We start from the raw sequence: 16,511 nt of genomic DNA, 5'->3' as shown, positions 1-16,511 counted from the left end.
TCATACCCATACAACTACATTAATTGTACATGCAACATAAAATCACTACATGCATGATCTATAATTGCTATGGATGGTTGGGATGCCATCCCAATATGATCCTTAGGGTCTAAATGACCTTAAGATGGAGTGGATCATTAAATACATCATGATGGGGTCCATGAAGAATGGCCCCATCATGGATCATGACATGCATGTAGGATGGGCCAAAGGGCCACATCCATGGGATCAAATGGGATCCCCACCATGGATTGGTGGGTCTCATATGGTCCATCTAGGAAGAAAAATAAGATCAAAGGGTAGAAAAGAAGATCAACAATTATAATCACCCACCTTAATGAATTCCACTCCAAGCTTACATCAATCTTCTCTTCATGCTCCAAGAGACATGTTTTAATGGGTGAGATGGATTGTTGAAGGTTAGATGGGAGGGGATTTGAGGGAGAAGGGGCTGGAGAAGAGAGGAAGATGGAAGGGAAGTTGCTAGGGAAGAAGAGAAGAGAGAGAGAGAGAGAGAGAGAGAGAGAGAGAGACTTTTAAGACTTGTAATGATGAGCTCTCTCTCATAGGCAATGATGGTGGCCTATGGTGATATTAACAAGGCTTAGGGTCATAGCCTTTTTAGGAATCTCAGCCTAGGGTGAAATGATGGCATGGGAAAATGTGCAACCCATGTTGGGGTCCACCAATCATGCAATCAATGACCCATATCGATCAATGATCATAACTTGAGATGTACATATCGAATTAACGCATGAGACGCGGCGTCGGAATCGCGGCGACGAGACGGATGCAATGGCATAGGTCTCAGGTCAACCCAAGTCGGATTTACATGACCGAACTTAAGGGTAACTGCAAATACTATCCAAAGGTCGCGGGTCACCGAAATTTGACCGATAGGACCGCGTGACCAAAATGAACGAAATGCATACTCATACACACACATGCACACAAGCAAACTCGGGTCGGATCTCACACACAGCTATCATTACCTTGAAATCCGTGCAATCCACTGTAATACCATCCAATCCCATCTAATCTGCCCGGCCAAACAGGCCCTTATGAGAATAACATATTTAAGCCAAATAAGACACTGGCTATTTTTTTATCGAAAACTATAAAGTCTAGTAGTAATCATAACCGTCTATAAATAACAAGTTTACTATTTTTGATAAGTAACAGTTTTAAAGAGTTTTAGTTGGAGTTTGATTACAAAACTTCTTCTCAGGTTTGATATTACTATTTAAGGGATTGTAAATTCATTTTTATCATCTATTAATGAAAATTTAAATTTATTAGAATTTATTTCTATTCTTCCCTATTTTTTACTTATGGAGAGGATCCTCTGTGAGGAGTCCAACGAAGCTATGTGGATTCGGAGTAGTTATCTTTGAGGAAGATGGTGATTGACTTCATCACATCCTTCCCTATGTCAAATCCCCAATGTTTTTTGAGGTAGTCCACTTGTGAGTTATACATATTTCATTATTTAGCTCATGTTCTAACTTTAAAAGTTAAAACAGATGGATGGTGTGTATAAGACACATTCCACACGATCCCCGTAAATGATGACCCACCAAGGTATAATAGGTCACATGGACAACAAATGAAGCTAAAAATGCCATTTTCAATTTTTAGGTCTTCAATCTATCATCTACATTGCTTGTGCATTGCTTGGCAAGCGGTTCTGATGTCCCACATGTTGTGTTTCCTTTGTTTCCATGTGTAAGGCAAGTGCATTTTGGCACAAGGTGCACTTGAGCTAATCCCATCATGTGTCACCCAAGGGGTAAATATACAAACATGATTGGATGAATAAAACCGCCCATCTTCTAGGCACTAAAACGGAGGGTACAATATTCAATATTCACCTTGAAAGGATGATTCTTACAATAGTTCCACAAATTATGTAATGACGTACCTGTATTGATACTGTGGTCCATGTCCGACCTATCATATGGTAGAGATGGAATTCTCTGCACCTTCACACCCTCTGAGAAACTGCTTAAACCAAAGGGCGGATTGCTTTGGATATCTCTTTAGACCATCTTTATAATCCACGTAATTAAGGCCAAATCTCACTGTAAAGCCATCTGCCCATTCGAAGTTGTCTAACAGTGACCATGCAAAGTACCCCCTCACATCTACACCATCCCTGCCAACAATCCAAATTTCAACCGTCAGTCTGTAAGTCCAGAATAGACCACCCTAACCGTTCAATTGATTTCCCGCAGATGGACGGTTAAAAGGAAGATATACAGTGATCCAAACTCAACGAGCAGAAGTAGATAGTTAAAATAATCCAATCGATCAGTGTATAATTTTCATCGCGTTCCACATAAAATGGGGCCCATGGTTTAGTTGGACAAGCAAGTTGACCAACTGCAGCCAAATTTAGAATTGGTTGGATGACCAGAAGATTTACTATAGATGGTCCCCGTTTTAAAATTCATTTTGAACTATGAACCTGACCATCAATATATAAAGTTGAATGTGAAGGAGTGGAGAGAAAATTTCAACGGGCACATTCTCAACTTCATAAATCAATGACCATCATCATCCCTTCAGCTTGACATAGAGCCCACAAGTAGATGGGGTGGTTCTGATTATCTGACTATCTCTGCACGTGAACCACACATGTAAAACATCAAACATGAGAGGGGAGTGAATGCAACCACACCTGATGGCACTTTGAACAAATAAAAGATGACGATGATAGTAATCGACCCTCATGTTGTCTTGCAGCGCTTCCTCCAATGACAAGGAATTGTTGTTGAACTCATCTATTCCTGCAGTGATATAAAGTATAAACGAACATTATTGCTTCTCTTTAGAAGATATCTAAGATTGTCTGGATAATCTCAACAATGAGATACAGCCCATCCAAGGCAAGGCCTACTTGATAATCGGTTTGGATCTGATACAAAATGTGAAAGCGACAAACATTATAGGTAGTAGTCTATCATCTTACCATTCTCAGTAATGTAAATAATGGGGTTGTTGTATCTTTCCTTTAGGTAGATCAACAGATCTCGGATTCCTTGTGGGTACACATACAACCATGAAGAAGCACCCTGCAGTTCAGGTTCTAATAATAAGTGGACACACAAAAGTAAATGAATACTTCTTGTATAAGCCATGAACCGCATGTCTAACTCGTGCAAATATGTTACCTGGGGGCCAATGGGGATCCCATTTCTCTCTCCTATTACAAAAGATTAAAATAATAAATAAATAAATAATCATACACTAATAAAAATAAATTAAATTTTAAAGAGCAGAAAAGCAGAATTCCATTAGGTTTTGATCATATTTACCCGTGAGTTTAGCATGTGAATCAGTTGTGTAGCTTTCTCGGATGGTATCAGAAGGAGGAACATGAGCCACGTAATTGGAAGTGTAGTAATTAAGGCCCATGAAATCGAACGATCCTCTCAACATATCAGATTGCTCTTTTGTGAATTTCGGTAGCCGATCTTCCACGTAAGTTCTCATGTTAGATGGATATTCACCATTGGTTAAAGGGTCCATAAACCTGAAGAAACCAAGATCAAGTGGCAATCTTGTAATTTAAACAAGGCGAACTTGCACGTAAAAGTGATCATATGACATAGACCTCGATGGTTTATTTTTGCAATGGCACACATGAATATTGAAATTGTGAGTTGTGTCCAAACCAGTGTTTTAAATAAAGACCGGCCCAGTGATCAGAACTGTTGAAATGGCATGCCTTGCCATGGATGGCTAACAGCTCTAAAATTTCTCCCCATGGGAGATCCCATCCATCCAATTTCTAGCATTATTTTGGCATATTGTTGTATTTTTCTCAACTATAATTTGGTAGGCACTAATCATGATTAGGATCCATGAAATCATCAATTTCAATCACCTAAACATGGGCCCATTTGTAGGAACTGGTGAATCTGGACAATGTTCATGTTTCGGATGCATATTAGACCAACCTTGTGATGGTCACATGAAAGCATAGACCAGAAGCTAGAGTTTTCATAACTCACCATCCAATTATAAAGTCATTAGCTCGTTGGGTAGCTCTATAGTCGGCCTCAGATGTGGACAATGGCAAATACCAGTCGGCCATATTGATTATTCCTATAATGCCCTTTTGAGATTCCTGTTCATCAAGACCGTTGAAATATGAGATTGACTTGTTGGTACAGCATCAGCCACTTCCCTAACAGGTGCAAAATTCTTGATGGGGCTGTCAATGGGGCCTTACCTGATACTTGTCTCTGTAGTGTTTTACAGTTTCTGCATGTGCAAGAAGTAGATTGTGTGCCACAATGTACGGCTCCGTTGCAGAATTCCCACGGCTGCAATTACTCATTTCCCAAGAAGAGCAGCGACCAGGAGCCTCCAATCCTAATGCATATGCACCAGCACTGTACATCGACGGCTCGCTCAAGGTGATCCACTGCTTCACCCTATCTCCAAATTCTCTAAAACAGATGTCTGCGTAGTCTCGAAAATCAGCCCTGTAATAGCATATCTCAACTGCATTTAGAGGTGTGAAAAAAGAGCTGGACTGGGCTCACTGGGCTAGATTGAGTGTCCATGACCACATCATTAACTAAATAGCTGTGCCCACGACCAATGCAGCTCATTGGCTATTAAATGAGTAGGCTTGGGTCTAGTTGGTTTGATTTCTTTTAAGAGGATCAGATCAGGCCGTAAGGTAGTGGGTCGAGGGTCAGGTTCAGGTCGCCCATTTATTAAATGGGCAGGGCTTGGTTTGTCTTTGACCTGACCCCAATCCGACAAAAGAGGGATGTGCCACACTCAGGTCCAGCCCTGACAAGGCTGGAAATGGACCGGCCCTTGGCCCAAAATATCAAAATTTAAAATACGTCTGGCATGACCAACTGAAATCCAGGCCCTGGCCTGGCCCATTGTGATGCCTAAAGCCAGCCCGTTCACTTTGGCTTGTGCCAGCATATCGCATAGGTATGGGATCCAATCCATCCATCGGAAGGGTGCCACTATGTAGTTGCAGGGGCAAATGAATCAGGCAGGTTCACTTATCTAGTGGGCCAGAGTGCACGAAATAAATGTATGGTTGAAAAGAATCGTCCAGTCATCCTATGTTTTCTAACAAATTACCTATTTCTAACGTCATGGCTTACCTGCTGCGAAGGCCAGGTTTAATTTTGGTCTAGAACGTGTCTAAACGGATGGATCCACCAGATGGACGGCTTGTTTATCAAATCCTGAGTTGACCCGCCGGATGGAACAGCCCCGATACGTTCAAAATAAGGGACCCGACCAATCTGGGCGCGTTTTGCAGTTCTGGATAAGCCCAGCGACTGCATGGCCTTTCATAAGGAGATGGGAAGATGATAGGAACCGTCCATTTTCTTGAGATTAATATCAGTGCCACAATCCATAAATCAAGGGTCATGGTGATTTGGGACCAAATTATTTATACTTACACGACTTTGGAACTCAAGAAGCCTCCGTACTCGTCATCAAGGGACTGTGGGAAATCCCAGTGAAAAAGTACTACGAAGGGCTGTAAACCTGCGCACGTGCGAGAGTTGTTTGAGACAATTACCTTTGAAATATTGTAAGTTGGGAAATTCCACTAGCGTGAGTGTGTGTTATCTACCATGCGTTTAAGCTGTGTGGGCCCACCCATGATGTGTGTGTGGAACCCAAACAGTGGATTTGGTGAGATTCCTTACGGTGACAGTACGTACGAAGAATCGTTTCTATCAAAAAATTAAGGAGGGACAAACCACAGGGAGCTATGAACAATTGCGTCTAAAACTTGTATATATTCACTTGTTGAGGCCCACCTAAAATTTCAAATAGCTCGAGCATGAACGCGCCTTTGATCTTGGAGGGCCGCACCTGATGAATGGGATGGATCACATATACATAAAACTGTGGTCCCCACTTTCCATTGTTCCTTTTAGTATGACCCACCTGAGTTCTGGATCAGTCTGGATTTTGGAATCTATACATAGCATTAGGAGATGCATCTAATGAACGGGTTAGATGGCACTCTATTTTCCATCTTAGCCATTTATTTGTTGTGTGCCTATTAAAAGAGTTTTGGTACTTGCATGGACCATGCACGGTGGAGCCGAAAGTATCAATTGTTTGGATCATTGAGAATTGGAACTCAATCATAAATACGCAGTGTCCTTTACGTCCAGCCTACACTAAGTGGGCCACTGAGAAAAACGATGATTTACAAAATGGGTGGTCGATATTGTTAATGGAAAGGTGGGGCCAATCAATAATTTGAATGGTTCTAAAAAAATTGTCTCATGAGGTAGCCCTAATTCCATCCCTTCCATTAATGCTTGGAAAATGAATGGCTATAATAAGATTAATTTTCACTGGTTAGGATCCTTGAATCAGTGCTTTGACCATGTGAGCCGTGAAATGTGGGCTGGACCTAATGGACAGTCCAGATCAATTGCTTATATTGTTCAAATGTATCTATGTAAGGGGAAGCACTGTAACTTATTCTGCTAAAAGAACATTGTATCTTTTCCCATATATAATTAATTTTACGTCAAACAGTTAGTTGAGAGAGAGGAAGAGAGAGAATAACGACCGTTGGATAAGAGCTCGTTGATGTGGTTGTTGTAATACTTGATGCCTTCCTCGTTCACTCCACCACTCAGTCTTCCATCTGGAATTACGTAAAAGAATTGATATACAATAGACGGTCTACAATCAACTTACTATGAGATATCTAGAATTGAGCCATGCATTGTTGAACCACTTGAACGCATGGTGTGGATTCGTCCACATTTTCCCATGCGTATGATAAATGATCTGGACGGTACATTGTTTGGGCCCACATGACAATGTGGGGGAGAATCTGACTGCTCATCCCTTGTGGGGTCCATCATTAGTTGGCTTTGAAAGGGCAATCCTATCATTTACTTTCTTATCGCATGCGAGCCATGATTTTCTCTCAATTTGTACATTATGGATTAATGGTTAGGATCATCCAATCAGCATCGCTTGTTCAGTTGATCCATCCACTGTTGAAGCTCCTGAATATACGGTCTGGATCTCTCCAATGTGTCAGTGTACAGGGAACGACGTAGAGGTCGTCAGCTTTAGAGCTGATCCAATGTCTCGGGAGCAGGAGAGTTATCATTCCTCCACACCAGTTGCCTCACACATGGTACATGTAGATGATATCCGGACCGCTCATCAGTTGGGCTCTACTAGGTTAGCATAAGACCATGTGTTGTGAAATCCCATCTTATTTAAAACTTAATACAATTAATATATTTGGAACATTATTTATGTGAAAACTCACTTTTAACTGTTACATCTGATTCGTGCCTAACCCATGAGATAAATAGGTCTAGCCAGAGCTGTCCTATTCAAACCCAACCTGTTAAATAAATAGGTCTCCTAATGGATTGGGTCTGTGTCCAAAATTCCAACTCCATTATTAAAAGGGTTGGTCAAGAATCATCGTGCAGCAACAACCCATTTGAACCTGGATGCTGTGGGGCCTAACATGTGCTCGACGGAATCGAGTGATGTGCCGATGACATTGATTCATGGAGTGATGCTGATTGACCTATACAAAGAGTGAACACTAATTCATGTATTTTGAATTTAAAACACAAGTGCTTCCTTACTAGGCAATATTCGGGTCCAAGATATGGAGAATCTGAATGCGTCGAACCCCATTTCCTTCATGATCTTCACATCTTCCTGTTGGTTTTCACAGTCAGCAGAGCATATAAAAAACATAAAACGAGGAATTTTAATTAAACTGCAGGGAATGCACTTTTATGGCACTCATCTCTCACATTCAGCAACATAGCACACGTGAGAGGAATCAAAGCGGTTCATCATATGGGTCATACTGTGCAGAGTTTAATGGGCAAAAACTTAGGCCTCTGTGCTCATTGGGTGGCGGGGAATGTACAAAAGAAATGGATCTTGAACAGAAAATGTAAGCGGAAGTTAAAACGAACGGATAGATCTTCTACCAGGGCACCATGGCTTGCTCTTAGTTGTGCAACTAAATGAACCGTTTAAATCAGTAATAGATCATCCCATGTGCAAGAGACGTTGCTGACATGGTGACATCCCATGAAGATGAGCGTTATCAGCAGCGCACACACATGGAGATGAACTATATATATACGAAATGGTACCATGAGGTCAACCTCATGGTAGCTTCCCAGGAGTTTGAGCTCTGTGGGCCCCGCCGTGATGTGTGATGGGCATCCACGTCTGCATTTGATAGGTCTCCTCTAGCTCATGGGATGTGCAAAAAATTAGCCATATTTGACTGGTCTTATTGATGTAAGACACGTTCCTAGCATGGTTGGGCCAAAAGAAGATGGACCGTAAATTGACCATAACTTTTGATCCGGGTATGGTCTACTGTTGAGGGTCAAATATTACATATTAGACCCCATTTATTACCTGGATTTACGGGTATGATACTGTTTAACGCCCGGTTTTAATTGTGTTTTGTTGCAGGATGCAATCAGGAGCTTAAACTGAAATTGGGTATTAAAAGCGTGGATTCGGCACTCCGATGTCACAAAAGCAAGGGACGGACTCCTGGGGATTGGGATCGACGATTTTACACAGCCGAGATCCGAAAAATCGAGAAACTGAAGCTCAAGTGGCCTGAAAGTCAGTCAGAATGCAAGATCATAGGTTTCTTACCATCCGTTTGTCCCGAAATTTCATACACGGCCTGAAGAACATAAATTAACCGTACATGTAGAATTTCGGCCGTTGTATCCTGGTGGAAGTGGCCTAATGGATAGATCATCCCTCGGAATCATGATTCTGGGCCCACCTGCTGTTTGGATATGCTTCATCTCCGGTCTCCACGGTCTAAATGATGTGACAGAATGGATGGACGGAGCGGATTTCATATATACATCATGATGGACCCCACAAGGAGCATGCGAGTGCATAGACGGTGCACTCCTGTGGTGCACCGAATTCCTACAAAGGGTCAGCCACCGCTGACCCGCGTCCTCTTCAAAAACGCAACAGCGTTTACACGGCCAACTCTGGTTTTTGACTGTGGGACCCATCCATCATATATGCTGAAAATCTGGACCGTCCAAGGTGATAAAAGGGGGGTAATTACCCTCGCCTAGGTGTCAGAAACTCAGAAGACAGTGAGGATTGCAATCCAACTGTCCAAACGGAAGATGGACGGCAGTGAGAAAAGATCAGTGGACCACACCTAAGTAACTCCAAAAATACTCTTTTCTGTACGATTTTTCGTCCTGAGACCAACGGACGGAGTGGATTCCATCAAAAATGACTCTGTGAGGTCCACCGACCATCACAGCGCTTGACAGCGAAGATGCTGTTCGCAATAGGGCATCCACTGTGATGCTTTGTGGGCCACCACCTTCGATCAAGCCATCAATCCGGACCGACCATTCGTTTCAAGAGGTCAAACCGACCGTGCCCTGTTCTACATATGAATTTCCTCAGATATTTGGTGTCCTTGAAGGATCCAAACGGAGAATGGACGGCTGAATGAAAACTACGTGGGGCGCACCGAAATAGATTCAAAATTAGTCATTTCCGACCGAAATTGCGAGGGTAATATAATGAACGGAGTGGATTATCTGGAGAAACCCGATCGTGGGCCCCACCATCAGTCCAGCGCAGAAATAGCGTTGATTCTGCGTTCGAAAAAATCGGCCGTTGTCGGCCGCTGTGTGATCTTGATCGTGGTCGAAATCACGATCTGTACCGTCCAAAATGTCCACAGGGAGGCCACAACCCTGTCCAAGAAGTCCGTTTTGAGAGTTTCTGATGGCTAGTGTCTCATACTTGGTTCAAACGTAAGTGGTTTGCGATTACCCACACAAACGCAGTTGTGTTGCAGAAGAGAAAGATTCGCACCAATTCCCAGTCATAACCAGCTTTTTTTATCCCCTATAAAAAGGGCAGCGGCTGAGAGATTGGGGGACAGTTGGAATTTGGAGGCTGGTTGCTGGGAGGAGACGACAAGAGAGAGAGAGAGAGACAGGGAGTAGAGTTTGATTTTTTTTCTTAATTGTTTTCTTCTTCTTTCTTTTTCTCTATTTTATTATGAGATCTAGCCCATTCATGTGTGGCTAAACCTCTTAGCTAGGGCTAAGAGGTGAAGCTTGTAGCGTGATGGGATGAGTCTATACTTGTGCCTTCTGTTTAGACTGAATTGATTTTGATTTGAGTTTTATTAAAAGAATATTTTCTCAGTCTTTAATGGTCTGTTGTGACTGAAAGTACAATGGGTTTGCAATGGCTTTGAATATCTCTTTTTCTCTTTTGATGTTTATGACGTCAGGAGGCCCTGTTGTTCACCATCGTCTCCTGGGCATGGTTGGATGATAATACTCTTCCTAACTTTCATGTATTTTTGATTGGTTGGTAATTAGTTTAATCCTGTTACTTGCTTTGTCTCCCGGGCATGGTTAGATGATGGAATCCATTCTAATTCATATACCTTTCATCTCTTGAAAACCAGATCAAATAGGTTCAGTTTGATTTCCATAAATCTTAATGCAGGCATAAGATCTCCCTGATCTCTACAAGTGGATCCTCTGAATCCCTAGTTTCCTTCCTCTGAATTCCTTAAAGTTTTACATTAATCTCTCACCATTATTCATCAATTTATATTTGATTTAGATTGCATCTTAGGCTAGTTCTATTTCTACCTAGTTTCAGGAAACGTACAAGTTTCAGTCCCTGTGGATTCGACCTCGGTCTTACCGAGTTTATTACTACATCACAACCCTATACTTGGGGAGTGAACAAGTTTTTGGCGCCGTTGCCGGGGACTGACGGTTACGATTCTTTGAAATTAATTAGTTTTAGAATTAGGTTAGGATTAGGATTTTACTTACTTTAGGATAGAAGTTTTTATTTTATTTTATTTTTAGAACTTAACCTGTTTTCCTGTTTTGTAGGATCCTGACATAAGTTCTTAAATTGGTAATTCCTTCCTAATTTCTCTACTTTTTCTGTTTTTAGAATTAAGGTTTAAATCTTAGAAATTTTCTAACTCTAGTATCTTCTCATCTGTAGGAAATAGAAACTAGGTTATTTCTTAACTTTCTATTCTTATTTTAGTAACTTTTTAATTTTAACTCTTTTTTGTCTCCTAGTTTATTTTTAGTTTATTTTTGTTTAGAAACTAACCTTCCTATTTTGTAGGCCTTTAAGATAGAAATCTCTAATTCGGTAAGCTCCTTCCCTACTTTCTATTTTTCAATTCTCTTTTAGTAATCTACTTTCTAGTTTAGGACTCTCTTAATTTATTTTCACTTTCTTTTAGGTATTCTTTCTTTTAGAAGCTAGTTCACTTCTATCTTTCTTTTAAAGAATTGTTCTTCTCTTTTAGAATCTAACTTATTTTATTTTGCAGGTTTTAACTCAGGACTCCAATTTGGTAATTTCTTTCCAACTCTCTCTTTCTTGCTAGATTTTCCTAGGGTTAAGTTTTGAATTGAGGGCTGCGAGTGTTTTCATGCCCAAGTGGGCCCGTGATGACACTCGACGTCTCTTGACTGAAGGAGGATTGGTTGAGGGGTTGACTATCCATCGCAGGATTAGACACCGATCGAAATCCCCTGAGTTAACTGAGGTATGGTGAAGACCAACCTCCTCTACTTCCACCTAGGGTGGAGGGTACTCAAGATGAGAATGAGGTGCAACAGCACCCCGCCTCATACTTTATGAGATTATCTACAACCTGCGGGAGTGAGTATGCCCTCATGCATGATTTTTCCTGAAAACACAGGACAAATGGACATCAAGCCAGGAGTTATCCAACTCCTTCCCAAATTCCATGGACTTGAATCAGAAAGTCCATATTTACATTTGAAAGAGTTTGATGAGATTATAGCTACATTATGTTTCCCTAATGTATCTGAGGATACAATTAGGCTGAAACTCTTTCCTTTCTCCTTAAAAGAGAAAGCTAAGACGTGGTTACATTCATTGCGTCCTAGATCCATTGGCACATGGAACGACATGCAGAGGGAATTCATAAAAAAATTCTTCCCACATCATAAAACGATTACCCTTAGAAAAGCAATCATGAACTTTGCCCAAAAGGAAGATGAAACATTCTTCCAATGTTGGGAAAGGTTCAAAGATTTGGTCAGTTCATGCCCACAACACGGATTTGAAACGTGGCGCATTACAAATTTTTTCTACGATGGACTGACATCTTCCATGCGCCAAATGGTCAAGACAATGTGTAATGGAGAGTTCATCAATAAAGATGTTGACGAGGTATGGGATTACCTCGATAGTCTCGCTGAAAAAACACAATCATAGGACTATTACCCAATGACGAACACCACGTCTAGGCCGACTCAATTAAAGGAGAAAGGTGAATTATATCTCTTGAAAGAAGAGGATGATCTCAAGTGTAAAGTGACTACGCTCATAAGGAAAGTTGAGGCCATGGAAGGAAAGAAGGATAAGGTCAATGAAATTGTTTGCGGCATCTGTGATTGCAACATTCACATAACTGAAAACTGTCCTACAATACCCGCCTTGAGAGGAGTGTTGAATGAACAAGCCAATGCCGTAAATAATTATCAAAGACCTTTTACTGGACCTAACTCCAATACATACAATCCTGGCTGGAAAAATCATCCAAACTTTAGTTGGAGGAATGGACAAACGGCGACTTCTCCAAGTTTCTTCAATCAAAATTCAAATCAAGTGAAACCTCAAAAGGAGCTGGTTCAAAATCCCATACAAGAGCTGGCTCAGGCAATGCGAGGAATTACAGATTTTATGCAAAAGATAGACTCTCGTATGACGGTTATAGAAAAGGGGATGCTTCCTGCACAACCTCTCCCCAATCCTAAACCGCAGTACGAGAGTAATGATCCCAGCTCTTCAAATCAAATGGGGCATGCTAAATCCATCACCACTCTTAGGAGTGGGAAGATCATTGATAAAACTCTTCCGGTTAGGCCCGAAAAGCCTCAAGAACCAGAAGAGGACAACAATGATGGATCCAGTGATGCCCCACAAAAAGAACCGGAACTTATAGAGAAGCCAGTTGCTCCATTCCCCCAACGGTTGGTTTCACCAAAACCTCTCTCTAACTCTCAGGATATCCTAGAGGTGTTGAAACAGGTGAAAGTGAAACAGATTCCTTCATATGCCAAATTTCTGAAAGACTTATGCACGACCAAAAGACGGAAAATTATTCAAAAGAAAATCTTCTTGACTGAGAAAGTGAGTGCCATCCTGAAGCAAGACGTGCCACAGAAATTCAAGGATCCCGGTAGCCCAACCATATCATGTGTAATCGGGAACCATCGAATTGATCATGCACTTCTTGACTTAGGAGCGAGCGTCAATCTGATTCCCTACTCGGTATACAAACAGTTAGGTTTGGGTGAATTAAAACCCACCCTAACCACACTACAACTTGCTGATCGCTCTGTTCGTGTACCAAGAGGGATAATCGAGGATGTGTTGGTCCAAGTTGATAGATTTTACTACCCTGTAGATTTTATCATCCTGGACACCGAACCCATCAATAACATGAGCACTCAGATTCCCGTCATTCTTGGTCGCCCATTCCTTGCCACGTCAAATGCAATTATCAATTGCAGGAATGGTATCATGACTATGTCTTTTGGAAATTTGACATTGGAGTCAAACATTTTTTTCAATAACGGCAGCAACTCAGAGGATGATGACGATTTCCACGACATTAACATGATTGACTCTTTCGTGGAAGATACGACACCTCTGACCTTATCCTCCGACCATCTAGAGATGTGCCTGGCCCACTCCCATGATTTTGATGATGACATGATTAGGGAGACGTGCGCCTTGCTTGATACTGCACCGGTACTTGAAGTTAACCGATGGAGGCCATAATTTGAAGAATTGCCACAAACCGATGTAGTGCCTCAACCGTCTAACCTCAAGCCGCCGAAGCTTGACCTAAAACCTTTGCCCTCGATTTGAAATATGCATATTTGGGTCAAGATGAGACATACCCGGTGGTGATCTCTGCCACTCTGGAGAAAGAACAGAGAGTATGCTTATATCTACTCTCATTGAGCATAAAGGAGCCACAGGATGGACGATAGCGGACCTCAAAGGAATCGATCCTCGATTTGTACTCACCACATATATCTTGAGGATAATGCAAAAAGCGCTCGGCAACTACAACGTAGACTAAATCCAAACATGAAGGAAGTGGTTAAAGTCGAGGTTCTTAAACTATTGGACGTGGGTATTATATACCCTATATCCGATAGTCAATGGGTGAGTCCAACTCAAGTGGTCCCTAAGAAGTCCGGAATCACCATCGTAGCCAATGCTAATAATGAACTCGTGCCAACTAGAGTCACTACTGGTTGGAGAATGTGCATTGACTACAGGAAGTTGAATACCGTCACGAGGAAAGATCACTTTCCTTTACCATTCATTGATCAGATCCTGGAAAGGTTAGCTGGTCATTCCTATTACAGTTTTCTTGACGGGTATTCGGGCTACAACCAGATAGAGATAGCCCCTAAAGACCAGGAAAAGACCACATTTACATGTCCCTACGGCACCTTTGCCTATCGAAGGATGCCATTCGGACTATGTAATGCCCCTGCCACCTTTCAGCGATGTATGCTTAGTATCTTTTCTGATATGGTAGGGCAATATCTAGAGGTCTTCATGGACGATTTCTCTGTTTACGGTCCATCTTTCAGCAAGTGCTTGGAAAGTCTTAAATGTGTGCTGAAAAGATGTGAAGAAAAGAACTTGGTACTTAATTGGGAGAAGTGCCATTTCATGGTTCAGAAGGGAATTGTCCTTGGGCATATCATCTCGTCCAAGGGAATCGAGGTAGATAAGGCAAAAATCGATCTTATCTCTAACCTACCTCCACCCAAGAACATCAGAGACGTGCGATCCTTCTTAGGACACGCAGGATTTTACAAGCGATTCATAAAGGACTTTAGTCTCCTCTCTCGTCCTTTATGTAATCTTCTTCAAAAGGATGCTCCGTCCGAGTGGACGAGCAATGCGAGGAAGCTTTCACCAAGCTTAAGGGCACGTTAACCCCTGCACCTATACCCGACCGGAGCCTTCCTTTTGAGCTTATGTGCGACGCTTCGATTATGCTCTTGGAGCGGTCCTAGGCTAGAGAAAGATAAGCGGCCCTACGTCATTCATTACGCAAGTAGAACTTTAAATTCGCCAGTGAACTACTCGACTACGGAAAAGGAACTCTTAGCTGTAGTGTTCGCCTTGGACAAATTTAGGTCCTACTTGATCGGATCCAAGATCATTATCTACACGGATCATGCGGCACTTAAGTATCTTCTTTTGAAGAATGATTCTAAGCCCCGTTTGATACGATGGATCCTTCTACTCCAAGAATTTGATTTGGAAATTAAAGATAAAAAGGGAGTAGAGAACGTAGTGGCCGATCACCTTTCTCGCCTTAATACCTCTGATTCCCTTGAGGCGACCCATATCAATGATATGTTCCCTGATGAACAACTGTTCAGAGTCTCCCATTCACCTTGGTTCGCTGATATTGCTAATTATCTTGCTACAGGTGCCATACCGACACAGTGGACTGCGCAAGATAAGAAGAAATTTTTCACCGAGGTGCGCAACTTTTTCTGGGATGATCCTTATTTATTTAAATATTGCCCAGACCAAATTCTAAGGAGATGTGTACCAGACGATGAGCATCAAAGCGTCATCTCCTTCTGTCACTCACAGGCCTGTAGTGGTCACTTTTCTGCTACAAAGACCACGGCCAAGATTCTGATGTGGCTTTATATGGCCCACTATGTTTAGGGACACTCATGAGTTTTGCAAAGCTTGTGAGCGTTGTCAGAAATTGGGAGCATTGTCCCGTCGAAATATGATGCCTTTGAATCCCATTCTTATCATCGAAGCATTTGATTGCTGGGGCATCGATTTCATGGGACCATTCCCCCAATCGTTTGGAAATTTGTATATTTTGCTCGCCGTGGATTATGTCACTAAATGGGTCGAAGCGATTCCGTGTCGAAAGAATGACCATCGCACGGTCATTAAATTCCTAAAAGAGAACATCCTTTCTCGATTCGGAACACCTCGAGCCATCATTAGTGATGGGGGCTCACACTTTTGTAATAAACCATTTGAGAGCTTAATGAAGAAATACGGTATCTCTCATAAGGTGAGCACCCCATACCATCCACAGACAAGTGGACAAGCTGAGATTTCCAATAGGGAGATCAAACACATTTTGGAGAAAACGGTTAACCCAGATCGTAAGGATTGGTCAATCCGATTGACCGATGCCTTATGGGCATACCGTACTGCATTTAAAACTCCTATTGGAATGTCTCCCTTTAGACTTGTCTATGGGAAGGCTTGTCACTTGCCTGTGGAGCTGGAACATAAAGCGTACTGGGCGATCAAAAATCTTAATTTCAATCTGGACAACGCTGGCTCGCTACGCAAACTTCAATTGAATGAACTTGAAGAAATCCGGAATGATG

The 16,511-nt window shown here is 41.9% G+C and overlaps 1 protein-coding gene and 1 non-coding gene across 2 annotated transcripts in view; both read right to left on the bottom strand.

Annotated features, from left to right (window-relative positions):
- Positions 1-1,796: 1,796 nt before the first annotated feature.
- The window catches only part of LOC131222429 (beta-glucosidase 12-like), a 32,428-nt gene continuing 17,713 nt past the window's right edge, over positions 1,797-16,511 (bottom strand). Inside the window, exons 4-13 of the mRNA XM_058217487.1 lie at positions 7,635-7,710; positions 6,584-6,661; positions 5,448-5,535; positions 4,238-4,493; positions 4,017-4,132; positions 3,318-3,535; positions 3,174-3,205; positions 2,972-3,074; positions 2,681-2,789; positions 1,797-2,155 (exon numbers count right to left, since the gene is read on the bottom strand). Of these exons, the coding sequence (XP_058073470.1) occupies positions 1,954-2,155; positions 2,681-2,789; positions 2,972-3,074; positions 3,174-3,205; positions 3,318-3,535; positions 4,017-4,132; positions 4,238-4,493; positions 5,448-5,535; positions 6,584-6,661; positions 7,635-7,710 (1,278 nt within the window). The 3' untranslated portion in view covers positions 1,797-1,953. The remainder of the gene's footprint in view (positions 2,156-2,680; positions 2,790-2,971; positions 3,075-3,173; positions 3,206-3,317; positions 3,536-4,016; positions 4,133-4,237; positions 4,494-5,447; positions 5,536-6,583; positions 6,662-7,634; positions 7,711-16,511) is intronic.
- On the bottom strand, positions 12,055-12,161 carry LOC131224426 (small nucleolar RNA R71). The gene has a single exon (XR_009160911.1). It is a non-coding gene; the product is annotated as a small nucleolar RNA R71 (small nucleolar RNA).

This window comes from Magnolia sinica, chromosome 13, assembly GCF_029962835.1.
Source record: "Magnolia sinica isolate HGM2019 chromosome 13, MsV1, whole genome shotgun sequence".
Classification (NCBI taxonomy): domain Eukaryota; kingdom Viridiplantae; phylum Streptophyta; class Magnoliopsida; order Magnoliales; family Magnoliaceae; genus Magnolia; species Magnolia sinica.
Note: the sequence above shows the minus strand (reverse complement) of the source record. Positions and strands in the feature narration are given on the sequence as shown.